At 39.4% G+C, this 16623-nt stretch overlaps 1 protein-coding gene across 3 annotated transcripts; it reads left to right on the top strand.

Moving 5' to 3' along the window:
* The first annotated feature begins 1636 nt into the window (after positions 1–1636).
* LOC122869077 (nuclear distribution protein nudE homolog 1-like) lies at positions 1637–16592 on the top strand. Of its 3 annotated transcripts, none has more exons than XM_044181651.1 (9): positions 1637–1781; positions 2777–2911; positions 3756–3909; positions 6076–6224; positions 6671–6807; positions 8155–8415; positions 10586–10671; positions 12440–12585; positions 12854–13019. In XM_044181651.1, exons 2-9 carry the CDS (start codon positions 2826–2828, stop codon positions 12978–12980), a joined length of 1146 nt encoding a protein of 381 aa, XP_044037586.1. In that variant the 5' UTR covers positions 1637–1781; positions 2777–2825; the 3' UTR covers positions 12981–13019. The 3 variants fall into 3 exon arrangements, with proteins under 3 accessions (XP_044037586.1, XP_044037587.1, XP_044037585.1); XM_044181652.1 differs by lacking the exons at positions 1637–1781; positions 12854–13019 and adding exons at positions 1788–2012; positions 13060–16592; XM_044181650.1 differs by lacking the exon at positions 1637–1781 and adding an exon at positions 1788–2012 and having other exon boundaries at positions 12854–13018.
* Positions 16593–16623: the final 31 nt, after the last annotated feature.

The raw sequence follows: 16623 nt of genomic DNA, 5'->3' as shown, positions 1-16623 counted from the left end.
ACCACTGTACTATACATTATACAGTATAAGTGGCTAGAGCAGAAAGCAGAGGACTTAAGATACAACATACTTTCCCATATTCAGGTCTAAGAATTGAGAATAATAAATGTAGTATATGAAGTATAAATCATCATAATGCTGCCTGTTAATCACTTGATCTAAATAAAACAGTGGGTTTGTTTGGTTGGTTGTTCATGGACTTAACTTATTTAAATGCAACTGCAACAAATGCAACTATTATAAAAAAAAGTAAACAGAAGATCACCACAATGATGAGAAACACAAACAGGAATATATATATATATATATATATATTTAACTATTACTAAGATTTGAAGTTTAAATTTAATCTATTCTTGACAATACAATCAGTGCATTTTACTGTTTTATGTGCATTGTAATACTAACAAGCTCTGGCCTAGAAAAAAAATTGGCATTTAGTATTTGAGTATTAGGTTTCCCCAGCAGTCACAAAAACACAACACAGGAAGAAAGAATAAGAGTTTTCATTATTTCCAAAAAGGGAAATTAATGCCTATGGAATCCCATTAAAAAAAAAAAAGATTAAATGTTAAGAACAAAATATAACAAAAATAAGATTACAAATAAGAATTATAATGAGATACTAAATCAAAATTCTGATTTACTATCTCATAATTTTGACCTAGTATCCTATAAATTGTAATTGCCATTTAGACTTACTATCTCAAAATGATGACTTACTTATGAATTTTGACTTACCATTATTGATTTACCAATATTTTTATTTCATAATTGCTTACTTTCATCCATTTGTTTCTGGCAGATATCATGCTGCATTCAATGCCTCCCTTGTACAGACTACATCAAAAGCTGCAAATGGGGACACCCTACATTCAAATGGTTGTGGTAGGAAATTAAAGGCATGTGTAGCTAAATGTATGATTTGTACGTTCAAGTTTATGTAATTTGAAAACACAATCCGTGATTCGCCTTTGATCAAAAGGATAATCCCACCACTAAAATTGAACCCTGCTATCTCTTCAAATCTGATTGACACACACAAAACAAAAACAAAAGTTATTTATGTTTTATTTTGTGATGCTGTTAAAGGTTTCTTTACATTAGTACTGTTAATAAACATAACAGTATAACAAGCCTATGATCAGAAACACAAAGAGGCTTTTTTTAACATTTGTGTCAGCTCATTCATTTATATATAGAATTATACCTATAATTTATGTGATTTTAGCTAATAAGAAACAAGCGGGAGTAGCTAATTTTCAACATAAATTAAACAACCAACCACCACCCCAAATGCACAATTTTATTGTAGAACATTTTTTTGGACTGAGGATTGTTTTATTGTTGTTTCATGTTCTGAACACAATTTAATGACTTTCATAAACTAATTGACGTTACTGTTTAATATTTGACGCAGTGAATGACTGTAAATAGCGTAACATTTGCATTGTTGCTCCATCGGAATTTATCTTACATTACCTTTACCATTAGCTGTAGATAGAGCTGACGATAAAAGTAACTGTCCAACCTCGCACATCAGACCTTGGTATTTATTGCGGCGTTCACAACTTCCGATTTTTTCGACAGCACTGGAAGGCAGCACCGGCCACCGGTAATCCATCAAAACGTCAAGACTGTGAAGATGATGCAGACACCCCTCTTACACTGACATCACTCCTCTGATTGGACAGTTATCCTGATCCCGCCTATTAACATTTGATTGACAGACAATTGACTAATAGCAACAAGCAACGAAGCTATCGTCTAACTTGTGATTGGTGAGTCGGTCTGAACAATATGAATGGCAACTTGTATTGTTTGACGTCTTCCCAAGACAGTAGCGACTTTGTGGTTTCCAACTCCGGGAAAGTCCTCTAATAGTTTTCTTTCATCGTTTAGCCTTTAAATTTCAGCGACAAAGTTTGCCGGTAGTAATATCAGCACATGAAGAGGATTTAGAAAAAGAATAAATTGGTTAACATTGCGTCAAACGAAGCTAACTGTTGAGCGTAAGTTATAGCTGTGTTGTGTTTATCTCAGCTGGGATTTAAATGGTTAACGCTAAACTCCGTTAGCTGAACTAGCTAACTTATTTGCATTTACAAGCTAATAACATTCTTCTAACTCTGTTATGCTGTGTTGTCTAAGTTTTGTAGTTCATATTTTAAGATAATCCTCTGCAATATTTATAAAAGCAGGTGTTACTAATGATAAACAATATGAGGGTATACGTTAACGTTACCCGTTATCTTTTAGGTAACGATTGCTTTACGTTCCCGTTGTTCAGTTCATCTTGCTGTGACCAGACTCTTGTAACGTTAACTAATTTATTTCAGAAGTGCTCGAGTTAAGTTACATTTATTGCATTTGACTAATGTTAAAGATGTTTTGTGAATCAATATAATCTATTCCTCAATTCGGCATACAAACAGTATTCACAGAAACATTATTTACTACAGCTAGGTCGAAACTTATTCGCCTGGTTTCCCCGTTATCTTTGCTAACTAGCGCTAAGCGTACTGTTAACACCGTGGATGGCGGTGACGACCAAAATCTAGAAACTGAGATTTTATCTGAAATATTGCGCTACTTGATGGTTCACTCAGTTGCCGGATTAACGTGAAAATCCTGATGCATCGTCTGAAGTCATGTCCTATAATAACTTGTGTTTTTCCATTAACCGGTGTAACGTTGACGATAAATTGCACGATTTCTAAACGGAATTTCCATCCACCGGAACTTTTCTAAAAGCCTTGTTTTAATTGAACTCCAGAATAGTGTTGGTTTGTGACCGGAGAGTCAGGTCTCCACCTGGGCTGGAGATGGGGGATCCGGAGCCTCCAGAGTTTGGGTCCCTGGAGGAAGAGCTGGAGTACTGGAAGGAACAGGCTGCCGGGCACCAACAGAGGTGTGTCCCCCCGTTTATGTTGTTTTTAACAGGCCATAATCTATGGTGCTAAACTGGTTTAACTGTGTACACATAGTAACTCTAGGCCATATGTATCATGATGCATTTCTTGGTTAGTTTGCCTGCAGTGTTGTCTTTTCTGGTCTTAAAGGATGATCCAAGTATTTTTGCATCTTTCAGCTGACCCAATTGATGACCATTTTTGAAAGCATGTTGTAATGTTTTATATTTTTTGACTGTGTGGTCTTGTTCAGATCTTTATGCCCTTATTTATTAATATAAATTACGGAGCCCCAGAAGTCCTGAAAGCTGATATAAGTATTTTGTCTGAATAAGTTAACATCTTGTGCCAACAAGATAATAGCTTGTGTGCACAACATAAAAAATATCTTTCAGGATTTCTGGGGCTCCATAATAAATTCTGAAAAAACAATCAATACCTTTTCGCTGCTCTCCAGTTCAGTTTATAGAAATACGAGTCTGTAGACACTCCTGCAACACAAACACTTGTGAACCTCAAGGTGTTTTCTTATGAAACACATTTCTGTGATGTTTAGACTTTCGAGTTTAATCTATAATGCCTAGAGCTTCCTGTGGTTGGGTGGGAAAATGATCAGGTTATGTTATTTGTCCAAACGGGTCTGGTTTAGAATTATTCTGGCAAAACCTCCTCTTAGACAACATCTTGGTCTGATTGTTTTGCTCCAAGCACGAGTGTGATTACTGTGTTTTTACTTTAAAAACTAATAAGCCAAGCTGAATAATAGTTTAAATAGTTTGCTGTGATAATGTTCAAAGGTAACAAATAGCTAGTATAGCTAATATTCTGCGTACGTGTGTGCAGTGCAGAGGAAGCCCAGGAGGAACTGCAGGAGTTTCAGCAGATGAGTCGGGACTATGAAGTGGAGCTGGAGACGGAGCTGAAACAATGTGAGGCGCGAAACCGCGAGCTTCTTGCTGCCAACAACCGCCTCCGCATGGAACTGGAAAACTACAAGGTACAGAGGACATTATCAGTTATCAGATACTGGCAAACTGGAGGTCGTTCAGAAATAATATGCAGACAAAAGATTCAGATTGCTCTGATTAAAAACTTTACCTTTCACTCTGGTTTTGAGAAGACTCTGTAATACGAGTCATTGTCTCTACATGGTTTTATGGCAAACGCTGAAGCATAAAGCGTCTGTATCATGTCCTGGGTTGCAAAGTTATTTTAATAACATTCAACCAACTGACCCATTAAAGGAGATTTGACTGTGGTTTTCCTTATCCATCAGCTGATAGTAAGTTGAGTTTTATGGCCTGTGCTGAATAGGCATCACTGGTGCTCTTGTCTAAAAACACACACACACACACACACACACACACACACACACACACACACACTTCACAGAGGATTGATTCAGGGCAGAAAAAGGCAGGGCTCTTGCTTGGTCTGTGTCTGGAGGGGATGGCAGTACTTCCCATGAGACCTATCCCAGTCATGTCGCAGTTCACTCACCCTCTTTTCTCCCTTTTTAAATTTAAGTTATTAGTTTATTTGTTTTTCATCTTGCCGAGATCACAAGAGGGATGTACACAGGCATTTTGAGGGACAGTGACTAAATTAAAAAAACAATAACAGGATTAAAAAGCAAGTCTTCAGTCAGTCATAAAGCTTTGTTTATGCTTCATGCAGTGTCCCGGGTGCAAGGCTGTGTGGGCTGAAAGTGAGGTCATTGCATAAGAGGTGGTTGTGCACCTCCCAATTTCTGTAACTAGGCGCTTATCGCATGCACTGTGCTTTGATTCAACATTCAGGAGAGAATTTTGCTTTTTACTGCAAGAAAATTAAGACGCGGTAGTGTGTTGGTCAGAGGTAAAGTTTAATTTTGGATGCCATCAGCGGAGGCCTCCACCACTGTCATGTGTAAGCATAAACAAACCTTAATGATTCAGCTGCTGGCTGCTGCTTTGAATCAACTTCAAATAAAGAAGCTCTGCCTTTAGCTGCGTCAGCTCATTGTCTATGTCTTCCTCTCTTTAGAGCCTGATGTCACTATAAATAATGTGCAACAGCCAACATCAATCCTTATTTATAAAGCAACATTAACCTTCGCTAACCACGGTCAGTAAGTAGCCCATTACAGTGTGAAGGAACCACAGGTTCCAAGATATCTAATGCAGCATTTTAATATTAATACTTTTAAAAGAAATTAGCACTGAAAACACTGAAACTTTCCTTAAATCTTAATATGCATTACAATTCAGTTGATTCAGTCATAACAGTTCAGATGATTCAAAGTCATAAAAACATGCTCCAGTGTCACTGAAAGAATAAATGCTAAATGACAAAAATGTCATTGTTTAGGTGACTTTCATAATAGATGGTAGTGGCAGAAAGAAGGAAATAATTGTATTAATTATTATTATTTATTTATTTATGATCAGAACAAAGCACTGCTTCAGCAGCTCAAATGGAGATCAAACAGCACAGTGATTCTACCGCAGAGTGTTTGAAAGTTGAATAAATTGACAGATTTAAATATTTATTTCGTTTTTCGTGTCAGGTCTAAGTTCTAATTCAGGGGTGTAGTCAAAATACTTAAATTCAGTTCAGTTCAGATAAGTGTACACAGTAAATAAGACATATGAGACTGTGTTGTGAAGTTGAAAATATTTCTACTCACCTTCAGAGCAGTAAAAGGGCTTTATCTGAGACAGCATGTATGAGCAGTATGTAAACACTTCATGGAATTTAGCTAAAGCATGCTGAAGCTTGACACAGTGTCGTGTTGTTTGGTACTTGTTCTCTGCTCCTGCCACATCCAGCTGTGAGCCTCTCAATGCCTCAAGCTGATAATGTGTAGAAAAATATCCAGCAAACAACATGTGATTTTAAAAAAAAAGTCTCCGAAGTAGGAATCCATGTGTTCATTATGTTCAGATGTTCATGACGTCTGCGTGTCTGAGCTACGAGCCTTCAGGTTTTTGGACTAGTAAATGTAAGCTTTTAATCACTAAGATGATTTTTTCACTGTTTGTTGTTTTTTGTAAAACATTTTTTTTAACTAAATGCCTAAAATGTGTGGCACATCTAAATAGTTCTCCTCCAGCCTTCATAATCTGTATTTTTCTTCTTCTTCATATTCTGTCTTCTGACACTGTGGTCGGCCTCCTGCCAGGAGAAGTATGAGACGCAGCACTCCGAAGCCTACCGGCAGATCTCCAGCCTGGAGGGAGACCTGGCTGAGACCACGGCCATCAGAGACCAGCTTCACAAATACATCAGAGAGCTGGAGCAGGCCAACGATGACCTGGAGAGGACCAAGAGGTCAGAGGGCACTCACACAGAGTTGGTGGAAGGCCACTTAACACATTAAAGAAGTTGAAGGAAAATTCTGTAATGGTACTACTGTACTAAAGAAATGAATTCACTTATGTGTTGAAGAAATCCATGTGGCTTTCACAATCTTATTAAACCAATTTTAGCCATGTTTGCAAACCTAGGTAAAAGAAAAGAGAAATGAAATGCTGTTTAACAAACCTCACTGTGTAATTTTTTACTATTTTTTTTACTTTAAAGGACAAGTTATGCTATCTGCTTCTCCACAGTGCATGTTTTACAGTAAAAGTAGCCTAGCTAGCGAGGCTGCAGAAAAGTAGCCTAACAATGGCTTTGGCTGCCTTTGATGGTTATGTAACACTCAGCTTATAAGTGGTAGCAGTTCCTTGAGTCTCCCGAGCCTCACTAACAGTCTTACACTGTGTGTGTTTCAGGGCGACCATCATGTCACTTGAGGACTTTGAGCAGAGGATGAACCAGGTTATAGAGAGGAACGCCTTCCTGGAGAGCGAGCTGGACGAGAAGGAGAATCTCTTGGAGTCCGTCCAGAGGCTGAAGGACGAGGCCAGAGGTAGAGCTTCACTGATCTGCTGTCAGTTTAAACTAGTTTTACAAACTCGTGCCGTCATGGAGGCACAGGTTCGATGTCATTCGGTGCCATGTTGGTTTTGATTGTTTTGATAGGCGACGTCATTAACAACAAGCCTCCCACACACACGGCTCAGCTGCTGCTGTGAAAACGGACTCGCAGGTGGAAAAAAATCCAAAACGGGAGTTTTTTGGGCAACTTTATAAAACAACGTGCTGACAAAGAAAGTCAACAGTGCAGACACACACGGGGAGAGGGAAACAGAAAGAGGCGGGGCAAGCCGGTGTGTGTGTGTGTGCGTGTGTGCGTGTGGGGGCGAAAAGAGAACAAGGGAAAAGCAAGGTAAGCAGATTAAAGTAGTTTGTGAGTAAACGCTAAAATAAGGTAGAAATAGGGTAATATATAAATTTATTCTTTCAAATACTATAATATTTTCAATAGACAAATATTTGTTTTGTTGCAGAATAATGCCCTGCAGTACATATTTTGTTTCTTGTTACATTTGTTTGTTTTTAAGAGAAAATGATTGAATAAAATATTGAAATATTAATGAGACAAGTTTTTGATATTTATTTTTGGGTAAATTGATTGTTATATTAATCAAGTAATTTAAAAAAATCTTTAGAATAATCGATAAATTAGTCGTTAGATTAATCGACTAATTGAAGAAATAATCGTTAGATTAATTGATTAAATAGCAGCCCTGACTGTGATAGCTGACAAGTTTACAAATGGTGGTGGAATCACTATTTCCAGATTAAAAACCGTGAAATGAACAGTGTTGGGATGACCATGATAACTAAGTTTTGGAGTGCAATCACCTGATTTCCGGTTATTTTTTATTTTCTTCTAGTGAACTGTCATAATAAATACAAATATTGTAACATAGATACATATATAAGAACAAGAAGAGGAAACATGGTGCCGGGGGACAAAATTATACAGTTGCACAGACAGAACCCACAGTAAATATGGGAGCTGTTTACATTCAGTGAAAATTAAATGTGTCCGGAAGAAAAAGGAGGGTAAAGATGAAGTAATTTCAATCAGTATCTTATAAAGACATTGTTAAAAATTGTTAAAGATATTTTGTGTTTTCACTGCTCTCATGTTTCGCAACTTATCTACTGAGTTGGAATACAGCCAAAGTGAATACAGTTGGTTGTTTTGGCGACTTATTTCGTGTGCTGCATGGCTGCTGGAACGCTTGTTACATTATTTTAAAGTCTCTGTTGCTCGTCTGTAACTGGCCCCTATTGTGTGTGTGTGTGTGTGTGTGTGTGTGTGTGTGTGTGTGTGTGTGTGTGTGTGTGTGTGTGTGTGTGTCAGACCTGAGACAGGAGCTTGCGGTGCAGCAGAAACAGCAGGTACAGGACAGGAAGCCGTCCCTCAGCAGTGCAGTCAGAGAGCCTTCCTCCTCCTCATCCTCGGCTGGTTTGCCCACCCCGCCCCTCACCCCCCCAGACAAAAGAACTGAGGACAAAACCACGTCCTCGTCCTCTAACCAGCCCCTCCCCTCTGCCACCACACCAAGCAGACCTCCGGCCTCAGCAGAGTCCTTCACCACCCCACCGCCCTCCATCAGCAGAGGTCGGTTCATGTGTGTTGAGTTGTTGGACACCAGTATCCACTGGGGATGCATGCATGTCCCCCTTCAGTCCCATTTTTGTTGTTTAAAATTTCAGTTTGATTTACTCGCTAAAATATCTCTAAACAGTGTCCTCTCACTGTCCGGCTGCCAAAATCCAGATAAGAGGAGCTCTTAGTTTATAAAAATGTTGATACCTTATTACTGTGCTCACAGAAATTAAGCCTTACGAGCAGCAGCAAGTGATTTTCAGCCTTTTGCCCAGTCAACCTACTACAAGCTACCGTATCTTAGTGCTGAAGGTTGTTGGGGTTGTATGCAGCCTGAGAGGAAGACTGCAGGCACTACTCAGGGCTGCTCCTACCACCTCCTGTTTTTTGGGGAAAAAAACCCCATTTTATTTATTTACAGTCACTAGAATTGAATGTCAATTAAAGATAAAGGATTTAGAAGTATCAGATCTTTATCAAAGTAACAAAACCTAATTTATAATAATAATGATGTACTGCACACTTAAACATGTTTTTTGAGCTGTAAACTAAATTATATGACTGTACTGTGATGAAACGCATCAATGCTGGTGTTAATATTGACATTCTTACCTAATTTATGAAAATCTACATTTCATGGGTTGAAAATGGCTTAACACACCATCTACAGTTTTAAATCACCCTGAACCTTGCAAGGCCGATGCTGACATAGAGTCGACAGTTTGGGACTAATTTACGTCATGACATTTATATTAAAAAAAAAAAAAAAGTGTTAACGCCCTCTAATCAGAGTCTGTGAAACAGCTCTCATTTTCAAATATATGCAGATCGAGACGCATCATTCACAAGAGTTTATGCTAGTTTTTGCTAATCCTCGACTTAGTATTTTTCTATTTTGGTGCAATGGTTCGGACTTGTGCTTTTGATGGCTGTAAAAACACCACCGGACTGATGATGATGATGATGATGATCCCATGATAAACAGCAGGACTGCGGCTTCTTACTGACACTCCCCCACAGACACACACACACTCACCGGAGAGCCTCCCAGCCTCTCTGGGCCGCTAACGTTAGCTCAGCTACAACACAGGTACCACACAGAAACTTTTACAAAGGGCCGTGAATGTGCTTCTGACTGTCAAAGCTCCAGTGTGTTTCCAGCGTGGACACGGAGAGTCTGACAGCAGCTGCTCACGGCTGGTTGGCTGTCTGTCGCTCACTCTGGTTGGTGTGTCCTAACCTCCCAGCGGCACGCACGAGGCCACGCCCCCTACAGTCCTTTGCTGCATTAAAAAAAAATATGCTGGGAGGGAGGGAGCTAGCAGAATTTGGGGGTGAAGTTACACTTTAAGTGGAGTTGGTGCAATTTGCATAGCATTTCTATGTTTTTGTTTTTACCACCAATATTGTGAAACGCAACCAGTTTTGTTAACCCATTTCATTATCATATGTTATTTGCTAGATTGATAAAATGCGTCCAGTATCAATCTTCATACTTATTCTATTGCATACTTACTTATACATTGAAATTTATCCTCATAATCTAAGATTTTTCTCGTCTTATGTGCATTTCAAATGTATATCATCTTGCAAGCTAAAAGAACATACTTCTGGGAACTTTGTCGATAAGGCTTTTTTTTTTTGACCTATTACTGTATTACCTATTACCAAAAATACTGCTTTGGATTTAAAGTGATTGTCACCTGGATTTTAAGCTCCCATCCCTAAAGTGTTGGCTCCTTCAAGGGGACAGTGTTCAGCACAGTACACAGTACTGGCTTTAAACAGGCTGCTTTAGTGGTAAGGACAGCTCAGAATATCTCTACAGATTGAAAGTGAAGAGAACAGCTGCTGACTGGGCTGCAGATAAGCTAGTGTATTTCAAAGTATTTAAAGAAAAAACAAACAGTAAAGATTTGCCAGATAAATGCACAGTTGATTTTTTCCCCCCCATAGTATCAAATCAAATAAATAAATGATTAAATAAGATGGCATATCTTGGCATATGATGAACTAGGAAGGTCTGATTTGAAATAAAATACTGAAGTACCATGGGAGTGTCAACAAATCAGTTAGCTGATTCAAGAAAATTTAAAAATGTTAGGATTTGCTTCTGTTTTCCTGTTTTGTATCAGTAGAAACTTGAATATCTCTGCATTCACCAGATGGTTTGTTTCTACAGGTGAAAGCCTCTCAGGGACTCCTCTCACCATGTCAGCCAGAATCTCGGCTCTGAACATTGTTGGAGAGCTGCTGAGAAAAGTCGGGGTAAGAACCACGCTTGTGATTTTTGACCCAGTGTTCGCACCAACTCGTGTTTCATGAATCAGCCTGTTCACCCTCTGTTTTTTTATCAGCTGCTGACTTATAATCATCTGATGCTGCAGGGTGCGCCTGGTTTTACTCTCAAATTCACACAAACTACTTCTTCTGTGGAGCTGAAGAGTTTATTGATTTGTAGGATCAACATAATGTACAAACAAGCAGAAAACACACAGTCAGTAATTGTTCATAAATAGAGTACAAATCCTGTTTTTTTTACAACACTGACAACAGCCCAGACTGTAAGGTTTGGAAACATCACTGTTGATGATCTCAGGGGTCCAAACATCTGCACTTCATGCGCTTTTCTATTAGTGGACACTATGTACTTCAGTATTTAATAAATATTATTTCACTGGAACTTTTGTTTCAGTTTTTTTGGGGGGCTTTTTTATGCTTGTAATGTGTCATGGCTCTGGGGATGGCAATGGTCGGTCCACTACTTTGGTCCAGACTGAAGTATCTCAACAACTGGATAGATTGCCATGAAATTTTGTACAGAAGTTCGTGGTCCGCACAGGGTTAACCCTAACAGCTGTGGTGATCGCCTGACTTTTCCTCCAGCACCACCATGAGGATGTGGACATGCAATTTAGTTCAGACTAGTGATGCGCCGATCGGCTCTGACGTCATCCAAATCTGCATGCACGCATAAATCGTTGACCCAACACCGACCCGAACGAATCATTTTCTCCGATATAGAGACTCGACCCCGCATTTACATTTCACCCCACCTCTACCAGTCCCTGTAGGCTATATTGTTTTGTCAAATGATGTCGAGTAGCGCGAGGTTTCCATCTGATTTCTTTATTGTGCGTTGTATTGATGTATGAGTGTTTTCTTTATGATTGACTTTATTGTTTAGAGAGGCTGCTGTCAGTTATTTTAAATGTTTCCATGCGTGCAGTAATAATAATAATAATAATAATAATAATAATAGTTACAGTAAATATCGTGGGGCATTTAAGCAGCAAAACAAAAAAACATTATTTAAAGACAGCTCTGATGGAGCTCAGGATTTATCAGGAGGACGGCTGCTTTACTCAGAACACAGAACATTACTTCCAGCGTCTCTCTTAATGGGGAGAGGCTTCACCCTATTTCACCCACCCGCGGATATAACTGCGATCCTCGCATCACTGGTGCAGACATTCACAGTCTTTGTGAACTTTTATTTATGACCAAATTCCTTGAACACTAATGACAGCCTCATCTGTACTTTGTGTTTAGTGCTACTTTGCACTGATTGATTGGAAACACTGAGGATGTCTTAACGGCACAGAAAAACATGAACAAAAAATAAAGACTGTATTTGTTGCAGCTCTCAAGTGACTTCACAAGATGACCTCTCTGCTGACGCCATCCTCACACAGCTAAACTTTGTAACACTTCCACAACATGATAAACCTTTATTCTGACTATTGTTTCTCTGGCCAATTGTTACATTTACTTCCCCACAACTGCTAAAGAGCTCAACCTCAACTTTTATGCATTGTTTATAATGAGCATTACATTAGCGTCGCTCTTAGTCTTATTTAAGTTGGTTTCCCATCCTTTCCCATTTTGATGCTGGTACTAGTGCAGATTAGCTCGCCATAACAGATACATCGAGGTAAACATTAGGATCACAGTGACGGTAGGGTTGTTCCTGTGGTAGCACACCAATATGAAGCTGAATGTTTTATGGAAGAACTGTTTCCTGCACTGCTTGTAGAACCTGGAGTCCAAGCTGGCGTCGTGTCGGGAATACGTCCACGAGCAGACAGCGAACCGCAGAGGCCACGCTGGTGGACAGGGGGCGGCGTCGGGCCAGAACAGCTCCTCAGAGACCCATCCTACTAATGGCCTCTACAACAAGGGGTGAGATGCTCTGTCCTACACTGTGCTGCCATCAGGAGTACAGCAGGTTAACAGCTGCAGATCTCATGTCCAGACTAGTAAAGTAATAGAACAATGTTGTATTACATGCTACTGGTTTGCGAAATGATGAAAATATTTTAACAAACAGTCCAGATAGACAGAAGCTAGAAGGGATTTGATCAAAAATCACAAATTTCACTGTAAGAAGCTTTAAAATGGTCACTGATATATTTTTTTATCTGCTTGTTTCCCCTTTTTTATGTGTCAGTCAGTATCTTCTGAAAGCACCACCCGAATATTGTCACATCAACACTTGGTCAATGCTTATCGTTGTTTTGAAGGTTGTATGTTTTCAAATTATGTCTGAGGTGTACTTTTTTTTTTTTTTTTTCTAACGTTTTTAAGTCCGGCAGTTGGTGAGTGAAACAGGACCAGCTCAGTTGCTCTCTGAGTGTGTTTGTTGTGTTTTTAAAGGCTGGTGAAGAGGTTAGACTTCGGAGCGGGGTCCAAGCTGCTGCTGTGAAAGTGAAAACGTCCTCCACCTCGATCCTTAATCCTCCTCTGAGCTGCTCGTTGCTTCCTGTCCATCCATCCTGGACCTCCCAAACATTTAACGGTACTGCGTGTTGCACATCCTACGGACCACTCTCATTGGGAGCTACAGTGATGAAATAGATGGATACGTTGCTACGGATACTTTGGGATGTCTGTTACCAGCTGAAGTCTGCCTAGTCAGAGTTTTTGTTTGTTTATTAGCACGATGTCTTTTCAGCACTTATCTTGAACTAACTTACCGGACTTGTGCTGCATGTCACCACCTCACCTCCTTTGTTTTCTGTTACTAAGTGTTTTGATCTTTTTTTGCTCAAAAGGTGTGTTAAGACTGAACAAGAAGCAAATTTTAGATACTTAGGGGAAAAACATACGCGGTTAACCTAAAGCTGTATTACTTCAGTGCATGGCAGGGTCTCCCACACTGTACTATAGCGGAGGATGAATTTCCAGAAGCAAACCCTGCAATGTACAGAGACAGCAGGAGCGAATAAAATCTGAAGGAGATTTAATATTTATTTTACACTTAGCCACATATATGCATCAGCGTTGGTCAGATCACAAATGTGATTCGATTCGTCTTGGGTTTCCCGGCTACATGCTAATCAGGATCGGCTGTACTCCAGTCCAGAAGGTGGTGGTAATGCACCTGAAGCTGTTTGGTAACTTCCCAAAACACCAGAATATTAACTTGTGCACTTTAGCGGTTTAGTTACAACAATTAACAGATAGCAATAACAGCCAGCTAACTAACACAAACACATGAATGAATCGTATCTATGAACTATGAGGGAGACAAAAGTTTTATCTTCCTCATGGGCTCCCGAGGTGGATTTCAGTCCGTCTTGAATGCTTCATGGATACATTTACAATTTGCATTTTTGATATCGGATCACTATCCGATCTGTCCAAGACGCATGAAGTGACTAAGTGTAAATGGGGTCAATCAGTGTGAAGGAAAACAAGAGAAACAACCAGAGTTCCTGTTTAGTTTTGACATCGGTCTGAGCTGTAGCAGACGTGCATATACGTAAAAATAGTACCTTTTGTCCAGCTACAACAAACGTCTGTACTGTCACGTTCATCGATCGTTAAACACAGCCTGCTAAAACACTTGAGTGCTCAAACCTGCTCCATTAAACCAAAGTGAAAATTTGCTTTATGTTTAGTTTGAAACACACCTTAAGGGCGTCGAAGTGCTGAACGCTGGAGGGGCACTTTTATCTACACGAGAGGAGACGGAGATGGTTTTTGAGACTGTCTTAAAATGCTACTTTTAAATCGTTAGGGCAACCCAGTCAGTCTTGTCCTTTGTCCTCATAAAACCACATTGTCAATTGATGGTCTGCTTTTATATAATATCTCTTTGCAGTTGTATTTGTTGAATGGCAAAAAAGCGAGAAAATAATCTGCTGCTGCTGAAACTCCAACAACAAAGTGCCACTAATCCCAGAGAGAATGAAAATAATAGTAGATTTAAACACACATTGTAGTTCTGATATTTTTAGTAGTTTTAGATTATTACAGATACATTAGTTGCCTAACGATAGACTGCAGAAAAACATGGACTTCAGAAAACTAGTACAGTCAAAGGGAACAGAGCCTGGGTGGAGCTGACCTGGGATGAGCAACCAGCAAACACCATGGCTGAATGTGATAGGCCGAGACTCCTGTCAATCAAACAAAAACCCTTTCAAAAACACCCTTCTGTAAGCCTTAAGGTTTTAATGAACAGTGTTTTTTAAATCGCTATGACACAGTCTTTAGAAAAAGTGAAATTACTTATTAAAAGCAAAATTACTTTGCCTTTCAAATGAGAACTTTTTGAATGCAGTGCTTTCCAACATCTAGTGGCCATCAGAGGTCCTGCCTCTTAAAGCTGCCTTAATTAATATGTTGTTGTGTAAATAATGAATGAAATGTGAGAGGAGTCGCTTGTAGTAAAGAAGAGATTTATCAGCATCACCATCTCTGCAACTCTTGTAGCTTTTTAGCCTCATTTAACTCCTAGTTTTGGTTGTGCGGCTCATTCGCTGTAAGATTCCCTCTGAGCTCTCTTCCCTGTGTGAGATCAGAGTCAGAGGAAGCATCACTTCTATATTGTTGAACTCCTCGTGAACCTGTGAATGTCCAAACTAAAACTTCTTCTTAGCTTGTTCCCCGTTTGCAGTGAGGTCGTCATTAGGGGCGTCCCGATCCTGGCCCTGATCCTGATCCGAGTCCTTCAATATTTGGTATCTGCGGAAACAGAGTCCGATCCGAAATGACACAGCTGCCCAGTGAGCACTCAAGCTACAACCTGAAAATGAGATAAGATGGAACTTAAGTCCGTTCTGTCTCAGTATACATAATTAAAAATAATTTTAGACATAGCAGCATAAGATATGTAATGTTGATTAAATATGTATCTGGCACATGGAAATAGCAGCTTTAGCTCACCTTATGTTTCCCAAGCTTTGTGATCCAGATACTTGAGATCCTGGATCAGAACTATTAAGTTGATAACCTTCGATTATTAATCTGATATGAGTGACAGTTTAACGGACAGAATTTACTGACTCAATCAGACAGTACAGTACAGTAAAGAAAGGCTTTGCATTGGATGGGGTTTATTTGAGCCAATACGGATCGATTTAAAATACGCCCGGATCGGCCCCGGGACTTCCCTAGTTGTCATGTTGGTCAGTTAACCTTTGAACACTTCATCAGGCCGAACACTAGAAGTATCTAAATCTAATGGGCAGATGCCATGAAATGTACTGAATATGACCCCATGACTTTTCCTTTAGCACCACCCTCAGGACAAACTTTACACTTCTAGCTCCGCTATTGGTAAGGCTCTAGGAATAGAAAATCATCAATGAATCATTGATGAAGTTTGAGCCTTATACCTTTTTTAGTCTCGTTCCAGTATTGCACCATCGAGTAGAGGAGGCACCTTTTCAGACTGTGGAGACGCTCTTTAAAACAAATGAATCCCTCTGCAGCGTTCTACTTCTGTCTTTCCAGGAGTGAAATAGGAAACATCTTCTGTTAGTGAGGAGATATGAATACTTCAGTGAAGGCTACTTGTGTTTTATGTTAAAAAGAAAAAGTATGTAATAGGTTGACTTGTAGTGTTATATACTGTACCTCTACTGTATTGTCACTAACATAGGTTAAATCTGTAGGTTGTAGTCTGTAGGCAGGATTGACTTACAGCTAGCTGCTCAGGGCGAGTGTGAAACAGCAGCAGAAGACCGGACCTTTCCTGTAGAGGTCAAAGGTCAGTGTGTGAAAGCAGATGTGGAAAATGAGGTTTGGTGGGGTTTTTTGCCTTTATATGACTACTTTGTATGCGAGTATTTACATACTCGCATACAAAGTGCTAAGACCTGTTGTGCTCTTTGTTTACCTTCAGTGCTGCTTATAATGTTCCTGAAAAAGCAATAAAACTTGAAATGTGAAAAAAAAAAGTCTTGATTTCAATTTATTCTAGAAAGTGGA

The sequence above is a fragment of the Siniperca chuatsi genome, linkage group LG21 (genome assembly GCF_020085105.1).
Source record: "Siniperca chuatsi isolate FFG_IHB_CAS linkage group LG21, ASM2008510v1, whole genome shotgun sequence".
NCBI classification, from domain to species: Eukaryota; Metazoa; Chordata; class Actinopteri; order Centrarchiformes; family Sinipercidae; genus Siniperca; species Siniperca chuatsi.
The sequence above is the reverse complement of the archived record's forward strand: the minus strand, read 5'-3'. Positions and strand labels throughout refer to the sequence as shown.

Bases quoted from the DNA above. Each gene is read 5' to 3' on its own strand.
- LOC122869077 (XM_044181651.1), top strand. From the start codon at position 2,826: ATGGGGGATCCGGAGCCTCCAGAGTTTGGGTCCCTGGAGGAAGAGCTG. The intron at 3,910-6,075 runs GTACAGAGGACA...GCCTCCTGCCAG, and splicing joins TGGAACTGGAAAACTACAAG to GAGAAGTATGAGACGCAGCA. The intron at 10,672-12,439 runs GTAAGAACCACG...CACTGCTTGTAG, and splicing joins AGCTGCTGAGAAAAGTCGGG to AACCTGGAGTCCAAGCTGGC.